The sequence below is a fragment of the Ciconia boyciana genome, chromosome 5 (genome assembly GCF_034638445.1).
Source record: "Ciconia boyciana chromosome 5, ASM3463844v1, whole genome shotgun sequence".
In the NCBI taxonomy this organism is placed as follows: domain Eukaryota; kingdom Metazoa; phylum Chordata; class Aves; order Ciconiiformes; family Ciconiidae; genus Ciconia; species Ciconia boyciana.
This window is the reverse complement of record NC_132938.1, coordinates 9,941,513-9,962,710: the sequence shown is the minus strand read 5'-3', so window position 1 is coordinate 9,962,710 and position 21,198 is coordinate 9,941,513. Positions and strand designations below refer to the sequence as shown.

General features: G+C 40.0%; 1 protein-coding gene across 1 annotated transcript in view; it reads left to right on the top strand.

The window, feature by feature from the left end:
- The window catches only part of POLN (DNA polymerase nu), a 125,976-nt gene extending 106,294 nt beyond the window's left edge, over nt 1-19,682 (top strand). The window contains exons 23-25 of the mRNA XM_072861913.1: nt 1,809-1,876; nt 11,077-11,138; nt 18,505-19,682. Coding sequence (XP_072718014.1) covers nt 1,809-1,876; nt 11,077-11,138; nt 18,505-18,573 — 199 coding nt within the window. The 3' untranslated portion in view covers nt 18,574-19,682. The remainder of the gene's footprint in view (nt 1-1,808; nt 1,877-11,076; nt 11,139-18,504) is intronic.
- The last annotated feature ends 1,516 nt before the right edge of the window (nt 19,683-21,198 follow it).

Below are 21,198 nucleotides of genomic sequence, written 5' to 3'. Positions count from 1 at the left end.
TGGTTTTGAAAATCCAATTCTTTTTCCTCCATTCCTAAATCCTGATAAATTGATGATAAAATTTTTAACGTATATTGTAAGTTCTTCTAAGAAAGGTCTTTTCCTTTCCAAATATTCAGAATATATAGTGCTCTTGAAGGCATGAGACACTACTCTGGTACAAATAATAACCACTCTCACATTTTTATTGCACTGGTTTAATCAATGCAATTATTTTCACTTATTCCATTGATTCACAGTATATACAAAGGGTTTTTTTAATATTCACAGTTCTTTCTGATTTATATCTTTTTACATGTCATTCAATGATTATGAGGAATCTCTTGCTTTAATTAATTTACTTGCATTGGAAATTTTAGCTTTTCATATAGCTGTATTCTCTTGCTACAGATGATCCTGGTCTTTTCATCTGTTTCTTTTTGTATCCTGTGTCCCAATTTTCTATTAGAAATATGTTAATCTGTTTCACTCTGCTTCTGACTGTGTTGTAAGTGACTAATAATTTAAGATCTATTATTAGAGCTCACCACACTGTTAGTCAATGTCACATTGTAATTTAAGGCAGTGTGAAACTACCTTAGGATATTTTCTTGGAAGCTGTGAAAAGTTATAAGTAGTAACCATATTGATGTTTCAGCCATTTGTAAAGAATTATTTACTTGAATAACTGCTAGGTATGAATAAAAGTCTACGATGGGCATTAATTTAAATGTTATATACATAATTGCAAAGCAATTTGGAAATAGGTGGTACAGTTTCATGACTTAGACTCCCAGCTACAATAATTAAAGAAGTAATAAAATAAACCTAGTAGGAATACAGTCTAATCAGATATACAGTATTTTTCCTTCCTGAGTGAGAACTACACTGAAAGATTGTATGTATGTGCTAGATTATATCTATTTTGCTGTGGACTTGATTCAATGAAATACATTTATTATTTCCATTGTGAAAGTACTTCTGCACCCAAACCAACAATTTAGGGTGCTATTCCTGTAAGCACTGAACAATTAAGTCACAGTCCATATGCAAGAGAGCTATTGGCGTAGGACTAATACAGACAAAGAGAAAAAGAAAGCAGCAGTATAAATTCATTACAAAATAGCTCTAACTGAAGAGCTCAGGTCCGTGTACTTGCATGGCTTTCAACTGGAATGGGATGTTACTGCTTTCACCTGTACACTATGTTCTTATGAAGGCAACTATCCTGATAGCAGAGGTAACAGATCAGGTTGTGTATCTGTGCCTACATTTTCATTCTTCAACCCACTTGTTTGTCAGCATGAGGACACCTACTTGGCACTTAAGTGAAAAGGTTATTTCCTGGAAAGGACTCAAGTCACTGGCCAACCCTATACTAGGAGTTAATATTGGTGTACCAGTGAGCCAAGCACTCTTACTATTGACTGAACTTGCATTAGTAAAACCACCCATTTGCAACCACATTCCAGCTCAACTTGAGAAAAACAAGCCATATTAACAAAACATAGCCTGTCTCTATAATTTCTTGCAATTTTCTGCAAATTACATTGGTTTTAAGTAATACCTTGTCACATCATCAAATCCCTGAATGACATTTATAAGCTAGCAAGCACAGTTTGGGTTTACGACCATGGTGGCCTTTATGTTTTCAGAATATGTGGAGTGGCAATCCTTTTAACTCCATTAATGAATTTTTAATGTTCTTAGGATGTTTATTTTCACTTTAACGTATCCATTGTGCATGTGACAATTGGTTGATGATATGAATGGAAAGCACTGTTAGAAATTTCTTGCATATGTTATCTAAAGTCTCTGAAATCTTTCAGGTTAATTGCCCAGATTCATGACGAGTTGTTGTTTGAAGTAGAAGATTCTCAAATCCAGGAATTTTCAGGTAAATACAATCTCTCTTTCTCTTTCTCCCTCGCCCCCATTTTCCCCCCTATAACCTGTGATTTCTCAGAGGATAAAGAATTAATGTAACAAGAAGCAGCACATTGATTCTCATGATTAAGAAAATGTATACTAAGCAGATTTTTCTGAATGTGTTTTCCACCACTGGCTTTTATGTACATAAAACGTGATATACTCCTCATCTGGAGTTCATCAACATGCTTATTTGTATTTAGTTTTGCTATCAAGATTCCCTCATCCAATGTGTGAATCCTATAAAGCTAAATAATACTACTTTCCCCAGGGTTTCAAAGGGTTTTAGAAGGAAATAAACCAGCTTAAAAAGAACAGTTTGGAAAGTAACTTCCTAAGTACTTATGATTGGGGCCTGTTACATAAAGAAGTATGAAATTCTTAATGTAAGAATGTAATGTACTGTAATTTCTAAGTTAGTTTACTGCTTTTTTTATATTAAGAGAATTTTATGATGGAACTTTCAAAGTTAAGAGTTAGTAAAGTTTTTTGCCTACATTTTTATCCTCTCATCTGGCTTACTTCCAGACATTATTTCCTAAGCCAGAGTTTGTTTCAGCATCTGGTACAAATTTAGCTAGCAAACGAGGGCACATAGGAGGCTGTCGTATCTCTTCTCCAGTAAGTAGTGGATTTATTCCTGTAGGCACCAAACGTTTATTCACAACCTTTGATCTAGTTTGAAGCTCAACAATACCTTTGGCTAAAACAATTAGCATAATGTCACAAATATTTTAAATGAACCAATACAAGAATATCTTCCATTATAACCTAAGCATCTAAGAAAAAATTAATTTCACCTTCCTGTGTTGCGTTCATTTAAATAGTACAATTTGCCGTATTAGTCTCATTTCATCACTGATCCCTCTTGTGAGTATTAGTTCATAATGAGAACATTAAACCTCCATCTAATCAAAACAAAGAACCTGGGAAATATTTAAGTTCAATATATTAGGGGCATTGTAATGAATTAGGTTAATATATTAACATTTGACCTCTAAATAGAGGAGTTCAAATCTGGTTTAAATTAAAAAAACACCATACAATTTATCAGAGATTGCAGGATCTACTCAGAAAAGGCTAATGTCTAAAAATGCCGGAGTTTCAGAGTTAGAAAGTATAGTATATTGAATGAGATCTGTAAGACAGCATAGAAGGATTTTTATTATCTTATTTTACATCAATTTGCATTAACTATAAAACTAATATTATACCCAAAAGATAAAAATTATTCATGGTTGCTTATACATATAGAAAATCACAGATTCTGTCCTCATTGGATCAAATTCTGATCTCCGTTACTAGTATGAATTTGTAGTTAATTCAGAAAAATCAATACTTTTTCAGTATAACGGAAAAAACCTCTAGCCATCGTATGAATAATAGTAATAAATTATCCCACTAAGCATGATGACTAGAGGCTTTTTTCTGAAAACACAAAAAAAGTCCTGTTCAAATACTCAAGATGTGTCTGCTCTACACGCTACAGTGCAACTTTTCGCATATCTCCACGTCTAGCTGCAGTGTGCAGAACAAACATACCTGTAAATTCCTTGTTCTGCTTCAAAGCTATCACCACATAATTGAAGTTGCTAAGATGACCTTTAGGAAATGGACCTGAGCAGTCTAGAAGTCTGATACACCTTGGAAATTGTCATTGCACGTAACATAGGCTGCCAGCTTGAGTGTTCAAGATGGAAGTTTGTTTCATTCTGCTGATTGAAGATTGATTTTTAGGTTTGTCTCTACTTTTCACTAAGAGGCAAAGAAAAAACCAAAATTCTGCAATACAGTAACTTTCAGATATACTCACTTACCTCAGAACAGAAGAGTGAAAAAATGTCTTTTCCTTAACACTAAAGACCAACCTAAGACATTAATTTCCTTCTTCATTTCTTCATTCATTCATTTCCTTCCCCTTTATTCAGCACTGGTGAGGCCACACCTGGAGTACTGCATCCAGTTCTGGGCTCCCCAGTACAAGAGAGACGTGGACATACTGGAGGGAGTCCAGCGAAGGGCCACAAAGATGTTGAAGGGACTGGAGCATTTCTGCTATGAGGAAAGGCTGAGAGAGCTGGGGCTGTTCAGCCTGGAGAACAGAAGGCTCAGGGGGGATCTTATCAATGTATATACATACCTGAAGGGAAGGAGCATAGAAGACAGAGCCAGGATCTTTCCAGTGGCACCCAGTGACAGAGCCCGAGGCAATGGCACAAACTGAAACACAGGAGGGTCCCTCTGAACATCAGGAAACACTGTTTTACTGTGCGGGTGACTGAGCACTGGCACAGGTTGCCCAGAGAGGCTGTGGAGTCTCCGTCCTTGGAGATATTTAAAAGCCTTCTGGACACGGTCCTGGGCAACTGGTTCTAGATGGCCCTGTCTGAGCAGCGGGGTTGGACCAGGTGACCTCCAGAGGTCCCTTCCAACCTCAGCCATTCTGTGATTCTGTGTTTTGCCAATAGTTCTGCTACTGGTAAGAGAACTAATCCAAGTTGGCTTAAAAGTGACTGAAGCTGGCTCTTTCTTCAGTGTCATTAATGAGGATTTTGCTTGATCTGACTAGGCAGAGGGTGTGTCTGCATCAGCATGTAACTTCCAGTCAGGAGTATGATGATGAAGCAGATCTCCCTATTGTCCCCAGTCCATGGTGTGAACAGTTTTGGTTCACGTCACGGAGCAGTCTGAGAGCAGTTGACCTAGATTCCTTTCAGATGAAACTAAATAGGAAGACTTTTTTCTCCTAATCTTTTCCAATTATTTCAGGAGCTGCTAACTGAGGTAACAAATTAGGTATGTGAGTTTTAAACCAAAGGAGTGTCAGTAGGATGTTTGCTCCTAATTCACTTCAGTGCTTTGAAAGTCCAAACATGGTTTTCATCCCTTTACCCAAAGTTCTTTCTCTCTCCTTTTTAAAGTCCTTACTCTTCTTACTTTTATTTGCTGATATTCTTTAGCTGTCAGCTTTGTCTTTACATATCTAATGAGCTTTTGTCCATTCAGAAACTCTAAATTACAGAATCTGCTGACTTGCAGATTCCAGCCTGCAGCTTAATGATCCAGAGAGAAATCTCAGTTGTACAGTCACAAAGCTCGGTAAAGGGAAAGACGTGGTCTTAAAGCTAAAAAGCAGTGCTTGATGGCTTTAATAGACTACAGTTCAGTGCTGTGTTAGTCTCCTGCATTTAGTGTGATCCAAGAAGCACTGGCCTACTATTCAGCGTGTTTGCATTCTGATTCCAGTCATGCTTCTGATCTACTTTTTTCAGGAAAGCAACAACAAATATATGTGTGTCAGATTTCTTATTTGCAGAATGGATATGAAATCTTAAAATAGTTTTAAGATTTATAAATCAAGAAGATAAAGGTAAATACTATTATTTCAATTAGATCGTAGTGCAGAACATAAGCCTTCTCAGCATCATTTCCCTTATGGAAGTGTCTCTTTTGTATTGTTTTACAACATCAAAATGTCTATTTGCTTCTAAGACTCTCCTGAGTGGAGGTTGAGAATTGCAACAAGGCAATCATAATGCTAGTGCTTTCTCTGTTCCTGTTTAGGACTTCATAGGCCACAATAAGAATTTTCAGTACTTTTCAGTATACAGAAATCCAATTTATAGTGCACCTAAGAATCTATGCCCAACAGATGATTTTGAATCTTTTGAATTTGATAAGCAAGAGACAAGCAGTAAGGTGTTCTTTTTTCTAGTATCTACTTTTGCACAAAATACTGCATGTAACTTAAGTGAGGTGTTACCTGGATTTCAGAAGAATACCTTCTTCAAACAGAATCCATCACCCACAGTTTTATAGTATGCATACAGTTCACTCTGAATGGACAAGGCAAAACATCATTTATTTATAACAAGGTTTTGAGTGTCCAACCTTTGACATTTTGAAATAAAATAAAGCATGTACTACTCTGAATTGTGTAATTTTCAACAAAGATATGACATATTATTTGCCACAATTGTCTGTTTAGGGCAAAAACAAGACAGTGAAAGAGCTTTTAAAAAATCCTCATTTTCTATTGGAGGGGGCCTGGAATGATCCAATCAAAACATTTGGCAGAAATTGGTTTGGTTTTGGCAGAAGACTGTCAGCTTTACTGTCAATAATATGCCTGTTTTTTAGCCAGCTTGCCTGTCTGGCTTCATCACATCCTGAGTTCTCCAGCAGCCCAGGAAGCAGAAAGGCAGATGATATTTTGCGAATGCCAAAAACTGGGCTCTTGGATCTGAGAGGGCTCAGCATCTCGGAGTTCTGAAGTCTGTGTAATCAGGTAGACAGACTGTCCCCAAATCAAACTGTGAGTCTGTCTAGGGACTCTAGAAGAGTATTCAGGAATTACAGAACCCAATTTTTCATTTTGGGAGACTGTTTCTGAGACTACCTCTCCATGCTCTGTTTGAAATGCCTCTTTGCCCTTGGATTATTCTGAATATTACTGCTAAACGGGGGAATACACTTTGGGGTGAAGAAATGCAGAGTAATTTTTTTTTACAGTACTGGGATACCTGTAGTTACAACTGTAAGATCTGGCTTCTGATGTGTATTCCATATATACCTGCTGGATTTGAAAGGTGAACTTTGCCACTGGTGATTGCTGTGGATTGTTTCTTGTCACTATGCTTGCTTAATTGCATCCATTAGTGAGAAGCATAATTAAATGAAGGACACTTGCTACTTGAAATAAGATATTTTTGTAGAAATATGTGTATTCCAGTACTTTGTGTTGGACTGTTCAATATCACAGTGCATTACGGCAATTTTTAAAGGTGGGTTTTTTTAGAACTGATTTATAATCATACATTATTGACAGAATTAAAGAATTTAATTTCTGCATCCATTCCTATATTTGGTATATGTAAAACATACAGTTTTAAACAATTTTTCTGATATTTTACTGGGTATAAAGTATTTCAGCTGAAATACTTACTTTAAATGTAAGAACACCAAAAGGACCAGTCTAAGAAAAAAATCAGAATAAACTAAGCCTATCTATTTTGATATTAAGATCAGTGAAGATGATTACTACCTAAAGAACAATATCATAGATTTTTTAAAAATCTGTCAATACAAATTTTTGGCTGATGTACAAATTCCATGAAATTTCATTTTATTCTGCTACAATTTCCACTTAATGGGTACTGAGGCAGCTGCATAAAGAAGTGCACATGTTCAAGAAGTGCACATGCTCAAGTAGCAGAAGAACAAAAGAATGAACTGGTCATCACAAGGTAGTGACATTTTCTGTTCTCTGAGCTGCCTTTTTCTAACTTGAAAAACACTGGTGCATAAACTAAAGATGCCTCCAGATAGATAGCTTTCAATTTGCAAAAACCCTTATTCCATAGATCATATGTCTGGCGAGCTTTGACATGTTTCTGGAGTCATAATTTCATAGGTGAATGAGCTTGAAAAATGTCTTCCGTTTGATAGAGACCAATAAGCTTTTGTTCCACAGCAGGCATGCATGTCTTGTATTTGCTCCTATTCACAACACTTTCAATGAGCATATTTATTTTGGCCAGTATCAAGAAAATCCAATATATGTTAGAATATATGTTAAAATTTCAGTTCCGCTATGATCTCTTCACTTTGCTGTCACCAATTTTTTTTAATACATAATATTTTAACATGACATATTTAGCACTCACAAAACATTCCATGATGAGCATAATCAACAAATCCCATAATTGCTGACTATGGGTTTTGAGAGATAAGTTGCAAATGTTGGGAGAACAGCATTTTACAGATGCCATTGCAGTATATGGCTGGCTGCAAAGGAACATTTTAAAATTAATAATTTTTGTGCCCTAGATGTACTAGATTCTTGGCTGAACAGAAATAATCATTACCCCAAAAGCCTCCAATCTAAATCTTAGAAAAGAAACAAAAAATTAAGAGTTGTGGAGACAGACCTGTTTAAACATTGTGGTCACTTTTGTTAGTGACCACACTCTATATGAGATGATAAAGAAAATACAGTTTTGTATGCCTGGATTGTTTATTTTGAGCCTTGAGAAAGAGGAGAGTTTTCAAAGAGATTTGAGAGAGTAGCGGGAGAATCAGATATTATATACATAGGACTAACGGGGACCTCTCCTGCGATTATATACCACCATGCCATATGGTCTCTTTTATAAATGATCATCTCCATATGAAAAATTACTCCCACTGGGAGACTGTTCCAGAATTTCATCTCTCCAAAATCTAGAACTTCGAGCCTAAATATATTCAGCCAGTGTACCTATTTATTTTTGTGCAAAGATTGGCATTTAGTTTAAATGCTTCCTTCTTCACTGTTTACTGTCTTGGCAGACTACTGAACAGGAATGGTAATCCAGCTGCTTTTTCTTGATATTTCTGTTACCATTATATATTTATTATTTAATTCAAAATCTGTTGTAAAGTAGATGTAGGCAAATCTTTTGGATACTTTCAAAGGTATCATTTCAAAAGGCTGAAACTGTGAGGGTCGTGAGGCACTGGAAAAAGTTGCCCAGAGAAGCTGTGGATGCCCCCTCCCTGGAAGTGTTCAAGGCCAGGCTGGATGGGGCTTTGAGCAACCTGGTCTAGTGGAAGGTGTCCCTGCCCGTGCGGGTTGGAACTAGATTATCTTTAAGGTCCCTTGCAGCCCAAACCATTCTATGATTCAATGATTCTATGATTCTATTCTATGAAATGCAGGCAAAACAACTTCACATTGCTTGAAATGAATGGTGTTACTATGCCACTATGGGAAGAGATGGAGAAGTCAGTGTGACATGAGAAAGAGAAAGGGAGCCGAACTGACACAGAAAAAAACAATGAAGAAAATGGAGCAAACCCATGGAGAGGTTTTTAATGGGTTGTCAAAGTGGATGAGGAACCATTAGGTTTGTTCACTGATGTGGCCACTTTAATCCGTGCTTTCTAAAATTAAGAGCATTTAAGGATGCAGCAGAATTCTGATCGTGCCAGATGCCTTAAAGTGAAAACTGTGTGAACCAACAGAGAAGGGTGTGGCAATCATCACTGCCATCATGAATCCCCTTTTGGGGATAACAGTTATATGGGAGAGAACTAGTCAAATTCAGAGGTCTAGAGAACTAGGGGAAAACTGGTCTAACTCAGTGCGTATGCAGACAGCACCCTTTATCATACCACTCACATCTTTCAACCCATGAATCAGTGCTGCTCCCTCTTTGGTTGTCCATTGGAGCTCTTTTTGTCAAAAAGACCTATTCCCCCCGTTGCCCTGATGCTTTATTGCTGTTTATTTGTCTAACAGCTCAAAAAATGTTAAGTTGCACAGAGTTGAGTGTGCGCTTAGGTTGTTCATAAGTGCTTTGGTGGAACATACAGAGCTGAGTGATTCTGCATGAGAAGTGCAGAATCCAGATGTTATGCTCTCACAAAAGCTGTGTGCAATCGTAGCCTGGTAGGGAACTTACCGACCGAAAAAATGTTTACCCAGGGACTGACTGGCAATCCACTTAGCCTTCTGAAGGCATGCCACCTGGTCCGAGTGCCCCGAAGTCTGCTGCATTGCTGACCTCCCCGAGCTGGCAGCTTGTTCAAATTCAGAGTGGGCTTCTCAAGATGGAGGCAGTCCAACACTTCTCTATTAATAGTCATGTTGACTTGGACTAGATTTTAAATGGATAATTATTTAGGCCAGCACTTCCCCTTTCACAATCTGTGGTTGTCATGTTTGTTTCTGCTCTCCAAAAATGAATCAACGTCCTACATTGGACCATAAACTACCTCAAATCTAACATGAAGCAAATATATAGGTGTAGCTGTACATAGATGTGTCAACAAATGTCTTGGTTTCCTCAGCCTTGGCACATCAGCCACTGATCTTTTGAGTTACTGCATAATTCGGACTTCATGGAACATCTTATTGACAGCTCATTAGCATTCAAGTCTGAGTGAGCCACCACAGTCTGAGCACTGCATTTCTGTTTCAGAAGCTAGTTATCCTCGTCATTATTATCAAGCCAGCCTCAGTGTCACAGATGTGACACAAAATATTACATACTACTCTTAATTGCTGGAATCATTAGAAAAGGTTTCGGCAGCAGCCAGGACAACAACCATATGCAGCTTCTTAGAATTCTTGTCGCTCCTTTGCGTCTAACGTCAGCTGCAAAAGAACCGTGATGTGCATCAAGGGACAACTTCAAAGAAAGCTTCTAAGTAATCATGTGGGTTTTGGTCTAGCAGTTATCACCACATATTGCATACCCTGATATTTCTCAATTCTGTAAGGCACATGACAACATATATTATTTAGTCAGCCATCCTGTCAGAGCAATGGAGCAAACTCAATAACTTTTGTTCTGGGGCTGCCTGGTATTCCTATTTCACTTTCACTAGCCAAAAGTTACTTCTTTTTAAAAGCCATTTATTCATTAAATCTCTCTTTGATTTTTATTAGAACCATATTGTGTTGCAGCAGCAATCTTTGTCAAGCAAAACACTAATTGGCATGACCAAGGATGACAAATCTGGTCCCAAATGATTGATTTGGAATAATTATAGATGCATTTTCACAGTAATAGTGAGCATAGTCTTGTGACATGATGAGTTGTTAAGGCACATAACCATGCTGAAGTTTAACTGTTTAGATTCTTGATAGCTCCACAGGGAAGCTCCACATATTCCCACAGGGAAGATTTTTTTTTAAATTTGGCCCTGATCTTTTTACTTGAAGAATAAGATATTTTAGACAGTTCAGACTTCTAGTATTTTTTTTCCTAGCTTTTTTTTAGATTGAGTTTCATGGCTGCACAAGAAAATTAAAGTATATAAAATGTCACCAAACATATAGGTAAGAGTACTGAACTTGAAAGCTGTGAAATACAGCACTCAGACATGCTGTACCTCTATATAAAACACATTAGTGCTGTACTTCTCTATTTATAGGATATATAAGTTAAATAATTCTCCAAATTTCACCCTAAAATTCAGTTTAAAATAAGGAATTGAATCTTCCACTAGAGATAAAATTTAACTTTAAAAAAAAATCTGAAAAAATTGTAAACGGATACTTTTTTAAAATGTAGAAATGCAGGTATATATAATAACAGAATATAAAGCATGTGATTTTTTTTTGATATAACAATTCTAACATGGAAAATAAAGCTGTAGGTTTTCAAATGTACGTTACAGCACTGGTAAAAAGAACAATGGAGTCCCTGCAGCAAACCGCAGCCTTGGAAGTGCCACTAAAGGTAGGGACAATTCTGAATTTCCATTACTGTCTCAGGCATAGCTTTGTATGTTATCATCATGATATTAAGAATCTAGAGACAACTATTTTGCCTTTCACTTCAATAGTTTCATTTTCATATTTGCAGGTAATTGCTTTTTAAAATTACTATAACAATTCTAAAGGAAAATAACTGAAAGAAACTCAACCTCCATTTTGGAAAGTGTGATTGTCGTCTACTCTTTGTCTTAGCAATGCAGTATGGTAATTTCAAAATCTATTTCGTTCATTGCCACAAAAGTTCTGTTGGGTGTGGTGGAGTGAGAAATATGTGCCTTTAATAGGCTTTCTAAATGTGCCAGGCATTCATTACTGCTGAAAAATTATTGCAAAAGATCTTTCTTCAGTAATTTTCACTTAGAAAATTGGTCTTTTTAACATTTCTGTGTGGATGCCTAAGATATAAAGCAGACGAAATCATTGGTCATTGTTTAAAGTATAGGAGATCATCTACCAGAACAACATGCCTGACCTGTCCTGCCTGACATGTCCATGCCTGACATGTCCTGCCTGACCAACCTAGTGGCTTTCTACGATGGAGTTAGTTACCACATCAGTGGACAAGAGAAAAGCAATGGATGTCATCTATCTGGACTTCTGTAAAGCCTTTGGCATGGTCCCCCACAACATCCTTCTCTCTAAGTTGGAGAGATAAGGATTTGATGGGTGGACTGTTCAGTGGATAAGGAATTGGTTGGATGGACGCATCCAGAGGATAGTGGTCAACGGCTCAATGTCCAGATGGAGATCAGTGATGAGTGGTGTCCCTCAGGGGTCTGTACTGGGACCAGTGCTGTTCAATGTTTTCATCAATGACACTGACAGCGAGATCGAGTGCACCCTCAGCAAGTTTGCAGATGACACCAAGCTGAGTGGTGCGGCTGACACACCAGAAGGACGGGATGTCATCCAGAGGGACCCGGACAAGCTGGAGAAGTGGGCCTGTGTGAACCTCATGAGGTTCAACAAGGCCAAGTGCAGGGTCCTGCACCAGGGTTGGGGCGATCCTCAGTTTCAATATAGGCTGGGGGATGATGTGATCCAGAGCAGCCCTGCGGAAAAGGACTTGGGGGTACTGATGGACAAAAAGCTGGACATGAGCCAACAAAGTGCGCTAACAGCCCAGAAGGCCAACCGTATCCTGGGCCACATCAAAAGAAGTGTGGCCAGCAGGTTGAGGGAGGTGATTCTGCCCCTCTACTCCACTCTGGTGAGACCCCACCTGGAGTACTGCATCCAGCTCTGGAGCCCTCAGCACAACAAGGACATGGAGCTGTTGGAGCGGGTCCAGAGGAGGGCCACAAAAATGATCCGAGGGCTGGAGCACCTCTCCTACGAGGACAGGCTGAGAGAGTTGGGGTTGTTCAGCCTGGAGAAGAGAAGGCGCTGGGGAGACCTTATAGCAGCCTTCCAGTACTTAAAGGGGGCCTATAGGAAAGATGGGGACAGACTTTTTAGCAAGGCCTGTTGTGACAGGACAAGAAGCAATGGTTTTAAACTAAGGGAGGGCAGATTTAGACTGGATTTAAGAAAGAAATTTTTTACAATGAGGGTGGTGAGGCACTGGAACAGGTTGCCCAGAGAGGTAGTGGAGGCCCCATCCCTGGAAACATTCAGGTCAGGTTGGATGGGGCTCTGAGCAACCTGGTCTAGTTGAAGATGTCCCTGCTCTTGCAGGGGTGTTGGACTAGATGACCTGTAAAGGTCCCTTCCAATCCAAAGCATTCTATGATTCTATGAACATCTGTAAAAACGGAGTGGATAGCTACACAGCTATTGTACCTATTGATGTATTGGACCTAATTGTAATTATTTTATAAAATATTTTTCTCTCTACAAGCCTGGTATCCTTCACCCTAGCCTACTGCTCAGCATTCATTGCTTAATAAAGGACTGTAGCTCCTGGGAACCACTAAACTGATTGAGTGGGCAACAGTCCGAGGGTTTCCAGTTTTCTGAGAAATGAAGTACTCCATTGGTGTTGACAGATCACTCATTCAGCAGTATTACTGAATAAGATTTCGAGACAGAAAAAGTTTATTTATTTCAGAAATAGTTACAACATACAGACTTGTACTAATGGAAACGGTTGAAAGAGAGAACTACTAGATCAGTTCTAGCTTGTATTTCTTCCTCCAGATCTTCTATATCTATTTCAGCATCTCAGCCACTTTGTGAGGCTTTCTCTGGAGGTCTTGCAGTTACATATTTCTGGGTCCTTAAGGAGCCCATCTTTCCCACAAAAGCTGAGAGAAGAGAATGAGGGGTATCTGAGATCTAAATTATTCTTTCTCCTTCCCACGCTGGACCTCCCCCCCCAGCCTCGCTGTTCACTTAACCCTTGTAAGAACTTGCACTCCTGTTTACCAGATTTGGTCAAGTGAGACCTTTTGGCCATACTGGGATTATAGATTTCTTGCACTGACACTTCCAAGCTTTATAAACTGCATTTCTATAGGTTGCTTACATTGTACACCTGTGCTTGCCTAGCTTCTTTTGTTACAAATTCCTTGGAAAAAAAAGCAAGACTGTTTTTCAAGGTGTACTACATCTAAATATTTTTAATGACAGTATTAGACACCTGGCACTCATGCTGCTGTAAGGTTCATTAAAATAATCAAATATGGTATTATTGATGGTATATAAAGTGAATAGCAACACTATAGTCCTTCCTGGATAGTTTTAGGAGACTCGATAGTTTTGGCGACTTCTTTGTCATAAACAACATTGTTCGTACTTTGCCTGGGGAAGTCATTGCCGTGAAATAAAATATGAACAATTTAATAGGTTTCTAAGAAAGACGAATGTTTTCATGGTTATTGAGAGTGTTCGTAGTTACATGGGCAGAATATCATTTTAGTGTTATATATTTCAGACTATCCGCTAACTGGCAGAAGGTTTTCACAGAATCACAGAATTGTATAGGTTGGAAAAGACCTTTAAGATCATCAAGTCCAACCGTAAACCTAACACTACCAAGTCCACCACTACACCATGTCCCTAAGCACCTCATTCAAATGTCTTTTAAATACCTCCAGGGATGGTGACTCAACCACTTCCCTGGGCAGCCTGTTCCAATGCTTGATAACCCTTTCAGTGAAGTAAAATTTCCTCATATCCAATCTAAACCTCCCCTGGTGCAACTTGAGGCCATTTCCTCTTGTCCTATCACTTGTTACCTGGGAAAAGAGACCGACCCCCACCTCTCTACAACCTCCTTTCAGGTAGTTGTAGAGAGAGATAAGGTCTCCCCTCAGCCTCCTCTTCTCCAGGCTGAACAACCCCAGTTCCCTCAGCCGCTCCTCATAAGACTTCTGCTCTAGACCCTTCACCAGCTTCGCTGCCCTTCTCTGGACACGCTCCAGCACCTCAGTGTCTTTCTTGTAGTGAGGGGCCCAAAACTGAACACAGCATTCGAGGTGCAGCCTCACCAGTGCCGAGTACAGGGGCACGATCACTTCCCTAGTCCTGCTGGCCACACTATTTCTGATACAAGCCAGGATGCCATTGGCTTTCTTGGCCACCTGGGCACACTGCTGGCTCATATTCAGGTGGATGTCAACCAACACGCCCAGGTCCTTTTCTGCCTGGCAGCTTTCCAGCCACTCTTCCCCAAGCCTGTAACGTTGCATGGGGTTGCTGTGGCCCAAGTGCAGGACCTTGCACTTGGCCTTGTTAAACCTCATACAATTGACCTCGGCCCATTGATCCAGCCTGTCCAGGTCCCTCTGCAGAGCCTTCCTACCCTCAAGCAGATCAACACTCCCGCACAACTTGGTGTCATCTGCAAACTTACTGAGGGTGCACTCGATCCCTTCATCCAGATCATTGATAAAGATATTAAACAGAACTGGCCCCAACACAGAGCCCTGGGGAACACCGCTTGTGACCAGCCGCCAACTGGAGTAAACTCCATTCACCACCACTCTTTGGGCCCGGACATCCAGCCAGTTCTTTACCCAGTGAAGAGTACACCCGTCCAAGGCATGAGCAGCCAGTTTCTCCAGGAGAATGCTGTGGGAAACCGTGTCAAAGGCTTTACTGAAGTCTAGATAGACAACATCCACAGCCTTTCCCTCATCCACTAGGCAGGTCACCTTGTCATAGAAGGAGATCAGGTTGGTCAAGCAGGACCTGCCTTTCCTGAACCCATGCTGGCTGGGCTTGATCTGTTGGTTATTCTCTACATGCCGTGTGATAGCACTCAGGATGATCTGCTCCATCAGCTTCCCCGGTACCGAGGTCAGGCTGACAGGCCTGTAGTTCCCCAGATCCTCCTTCCGGCCCTTCTTGAAGACAGGTGTCACATTAGCAAATCTCCAGTCAGCAGGGACCTCCCCAGTTAGCCAGGACTGCTGGTAAATGATGGAAAGGGGCTTGGTGAGCACATCTGCCAGTTCCTTCAGTACTCTCGGGTGGATCTCATCAGGCCCCATAGACTTGTGAATGTCTAAGTGGTGCAGCAGGTCGCTAACCATTTCCCCCTGGATTATGGGGGCTCCATTCTGGTCCCCATCCCTGTCTTCCAACTCGGGGGGGCAGGGTACCCAGAGAACAATTGGCCCTGCTATTAAAGACTGAGGCAAAGAAGGCATTAAGTACCTCAGCCTTTTCCTCATCCTTGGTCACTGTGTTCCCTCGCCTGTCTACTAGGGGCTGGAGATTCTCCTTAGCTCTCCTTTTGCTGCTAATGTATTTGAAGAAGTGTTTTTTGTTGTCTTTTATAGCAGCAGCCAGATTGAGCTCTAGCTCAGCTTTGGCCCTTCTATTTTCTCCCTGCACAGCCTCGCTACACCTTTGTAGTCCTCCTGAGTTGCCTGCCCCTTCTTCCAGAGGTCGTAGACTCTCCTCTTTTTCCTGAGTTCGAGCCAGAGCTCTCTATTCAGCCAGGCCGGTCTTCTTCCCCACCAGCTCGTCTTTCGACACCTGGGGACAGCCCGCTCTTGTGCCTTTAGGACTTCCTCCTTAAAGAATGTCCAGCCTTCCTGGAGTCCTTTGCCCATTAGGGCTGCCTCCCAGGGGACTCTGTCAACCAGTCTCCTAAACAGGCCGAAGTCTGCCCTCCGGAAGTCTAAGGTGGCAGTTTTGCTGACACTCCTCGCCGCTTCTCCACGTATCAAAAACTATCATTTCGTGATCACTCTGCCCAAGACGGCCTCCAACCATCACATGGCTCACAAGTCCTTCTCTGTTTGTGAACAAGAGGTCCAGCGGGGCACCTTCCCTAGTTGGCTCACTCACCAGCTGTGTCAGGAAGTTATCTGCCCCGCACTCCAGGAACCTCCTAGACTGTTTCCTCTCTGCTGTATTGTATTTCCAGCAGACATCCGGCAGGTTGAAATCCCCCAGAAGAACAAGGGTTAGCGATCGTGAGGCTTCTCCCAGCTGCTTATAGAATAGTTCGTCAGTCTCCTCATCCTGGCTGGGTGGTCTGTAACAGACTCCCACCACAATATCTGCCTTGTTGGCCTTCCCCCTGATTCTTACCCATAGACACTCCACCCTATCATCACCATCATCGAGCTCTAAACTATCCAGACGCTCCCTGACGTATAGGGCTACCCCACCACCTCTTCTGCCTTGCCTATCCCTCCTGAAGAGTTTATAGCCATCCATCGCCACACTCCAGTTGTGCGAGTCATCCCACCACGTTTCCGTGATGGCAACCATATCATAGTTTTCCTGATGTACAATGGCTTCCAACTCCTCCTGCTTGTTGCCCATGCTGCGTGCATTGGTGTAGAGGCACTTCAGCTGGGCTGTCGTCCGTGTCTCCTTCATAGAACACTCCTTGTGTGCTTTGAGGCGTTTCACTGGCATTTCCCTCTTGGCTCCTATTGCCTCAGTATCCCCTAGCTCAACTCTGTTCGACTTCGGCTGTGCCCCAGCGTACCCCGCACATCTGAGAGACACAGGCCGAGTGCCCTCGCTGGCACCCACTCCCTCTAACCGTGGCACGTCGTCCCTCAGCTTCCCTCGAGCAAGCCTGATATTATCCCCCTCCCCCTTCGAGTCTAGTTTAAAGCTCTGTCAATGAGCCCCGCAAGTTCCTGAGCAAAGATATGTCCTATAGACAAATGCCCTATAGACAAAATGGGACACACTGTCTTAGAACACAGTTTCTTTCACCTATGTCTAAGGTGTCTGCTATGACACACTGGCAAATTCATCTCAATGCATTAGCAAATGGATTCAATATGTCGTTCCTATGAGAATAGCAATTCTCTGTTAAACGACAACTACATTTTAATAGGTGAAAAGAAACACATTCTTGGACAATAGGTAGTTGTCTGGGGTTTTCAAATATTAGGACTTTTTAATAGTCAGTAGAAGTATTTGGAGATACATGTTTTATTACCTTTAGTTTGGTCTCCTTTTCCTGAGCAAATTACTGTAGGAGTCATGACATACTTTTACTCCTACTGCACATTAGACTACATGCATCATGAAGATACTTCATCTTCCGCTGAAGCATCACGAATGGATCGATGGCAGAGCCCAGATAGAAAACGTAAAGTGCCAACAGCTTGATCTCAGAGAAGAAATTGAGAGTGATCTTTTAAAAAAAGATCTGTATTTTTGTTCATGTTGTTTACCCTTCTATACAGTAAGAATATGTCTTTTAGGATTAGAGATGTTGAAGATGAAAAGATTTTTATGAAATGCTCCTGCTCTCCTTCAGCACACTTGCTTCAACTAAATATGTATTATGTGCTCTGTTAATATGAATATTATTTTTTAATATGGAGGAAAAATGTCACTAAAGTAGAGCACACATATAGATTTCTTTTTTTTCTTTGAGGAAAAGGATGCTTTATCTTTGAAGTAGCTTCTTTTCCAAAATATAGTCCTTGTTAATGAGGCAGCTTTCATGTCAGAAAAACTACTGTGTAACAGAGCACCAGTAACTGCAAAACAAACTGAAATAAAACCAAAGCAACAACAAAAATACCCCAGAACTGTAAAAGTGGATGGTGAAAAAAAAAAGTAGTATCTTTATACATTACTGACAAAGTTGCTGATTATAAACACTCTGATTTTGTGGCTCTTTTGAAAAGTGTAATAGGATGAATTTTGTTTTAGCATATTCCTTGCAATTTAGTAACATGTATTTGCAATTACAAAACTGAAGGTTAGTCTTAATTGTGAAGGTATTTTAACCAAAATTGTAGTGATAATTAAGTATTAAGAGATATGAAGAACATTTCATATTGGATAGGCATGTGATCTAGAGCAGTATCAACATCCAAAGGGAAAAGCAAAAATAGTAATCTTGCTATATGTGATGTGTTTGTTTGTTTAAATTTTCATATTTTTTTTTCTGACAGGTTCCCTTGAAAGTGATTCTTACCACTGGGAAATCATGGGGGTGTATGACAGAATTGCAGGAGATGTAAAGCAGTCATCGGGGATGTTATTCAGTACCCGTACACCTCATTGGCCTATGCTGATTCCTCGCTGAATCACTAGGCAACAGCGCTGCTGGATCTTTCATAAGCACCTAATACTCTGCATGTGAATTTTTTTACTTCATTTTGTCTGTAGCCCTAGGCAACAGCAGTGAGATAAAACTGGTTTTTACCAGTTCATTGTGTTTCCTTTAGCCAAGGTAACCAGCAGGGAGCTGCTTTTGTTCAGAGCTAAATTACTACATGTAAGAAATGAAGCAAGACCATATTAACCCTTTGGGAACATGACAAATATATTTGAGTTAGACAGATGTTTGGACTTTAATGTTAAATATTTTGTGAAGTGCTTGTGTAAAAATACTTCCAAGCTGGCATTAGAAAGACACTATTTGAACTGTATCAGCAAGTGCTTAACTGTTGTGTTCAGCTTATTTTATAATTTGTGAGTAGAAGGCAGCTGCTTGGTTTGCATCATGTATTAAATGTCATGTTCCACAGACTTAGAAAAAGAGTTATTTGGAAATGAAGAGTGTCCACTTTAATTTATATTTAGAATTTTGGAGCAAAACAGATAAACAAAACTGGATGCCCAAATGCATTAAAAATAACCAGATTGTTGTCAATTCAATTAATTTCAAACTCTGTACACTGTAGCCTTAGCATACTTTAGAGGAAGTATTATAGTCTTGCGTACTCTATTATTTTTATTATTGATGTAATGCTAAATATTGTTTAGATAAATTTTAAGATTCAGCCTTATACTTGTTAGGATTCAGGCTTCTACTTTAATATTTGAATTTGTTATTGTATTTTGGTTTTCTGTAGAGTTTATTCTTTAAATTAGTTTGTTTCAAAACATCACTGGGTGCTAAAGTCTGCCTCTGTGCTTGTGGAATATGAAACTGTCCTCAAAGTCTACAAATTATTTAGAAGTTGAAGTCAAGTACAAAACTTTTAAGAGGTGTTCAGTATCTTTCAGCATTAGTCCTGAAATGATCAAAGTAATATAATTTAAATTTTAAAAGTGTATAGTTACAGAGATTTTGAGATTTTGCAGCAGTTTTAATTTGTATCATATTAAACAATTTTGCATTGTGCTTAAAGGCATTAAACTATTAAATATTGTTTTATTATGTTGCATATTAATCATACATAACATGTCAGCTGAAGTGAGTCAGTCATTTCTAAAAATTGGTTATTACAGTTATAAAATCAGCAGTGGTCATGTAAGCAGTGTCAAAACCTTCTACATATTAATTGGGGGTCAGCTCTTTGGCTGGGGGAGAGTCCAGCCTGCATGGCTGTGATACTGCACCAGGTTGTGCGAGCAGAGGGTCTGATTCTACCTTTCCAACAGAGAAGAGGTTGCACGAATTTTCTTCTGCTTTTTGCCATTTTCAAGCTTTCTGTGTTTGCAATGGCATTGAATACGTGTGAAATGTTCTATTCTCTCATCTGTTTCACTCCTCTTGAAGACCTACTGTTTTCAGGAGGCATGTACTAATTAAGCCTTGCTTCTCTAAGACTACATTTCTAACCTTACTGCTATACGAAGGAAGTCAACATTTTTTGTATGTTTCCCAGCTGATTTCCACCTTGTGTATGTTTCTTAGGATGAGTACTTTTAAACTAGATAGATAGTGTAGTTTTTCAAGTCCTGAACAATATGAGGCATACCCTTCAGCGTAACAAAAACCACACACTTAAGAACATAAAGAACCTTGATCCTGTCCTGTGAATTGACGTCTGTTCAAATATGAAGCTACAGAAATGCAGAGGCCACCATACAGAACAAATTTTCAAACACAGCCCTTCACAAAAGACTGTCAGTCACAGCTCCCCAGACGCATGCACTTTGTATAGGTTGTCATAGAGTGGGCAAAGTTAGTATTTTGTTCTCCTTGTGTCCCAGAAAGGGACTGTGAGCTCCTCTGGGCACCAGGTTTGCCCCTTCTGCTTTTACAACTTTTCTTCCTGGTTTTAAATTTCAAAGAGTAAGCTAACAAAAGGAAGAGAACCCAGCAATAAGGGCACCCCTTTATCACACATGTCCGAGGGCTCATTCTGCATACACTGGTGTGAGGGCAAAAGGCAAACTGGCATAATTTTGGAGGATTGTTGATGACCAAGATCTCAAGACTTGGTGCAGTTTGTGTCCCCACAACTTGCAGGATGCATACCATGAACTTTATCATTCCAGTGCTCCACACTCTCCAGTAAAGAAACAGTGTTTCCTTCTAATTGCAGCCTGTGAGTGAATTAGCATATATAGATTCAGCTAGATTTAACACAGCTGGGTGGAGACCAGAGCTCTTTGATGTACATGCAACCAGTGTCTGCTGTACTATGAATTACAAATACTCCGACATGTTCTCCGATCCTTTGGTTCTGTTCTCCTTGGATAGCCAGGTGAGTATCTAGTCTTCACTATCTGTCCTGTGCTACTGTGTTAAGGTATAGATTTTGTGGATTATCAGATTTCTCAGACCTCACTGAAGTGCTTTGGCTTCAAGTTCCTCGGTTTTTAACTCATTAAGATCCTAGATATTGAGAAGAGTGCTGAGTCTTTGGGACAATTTCTTTTACTTTGCAATCCATTCCCACTGCCTTCCA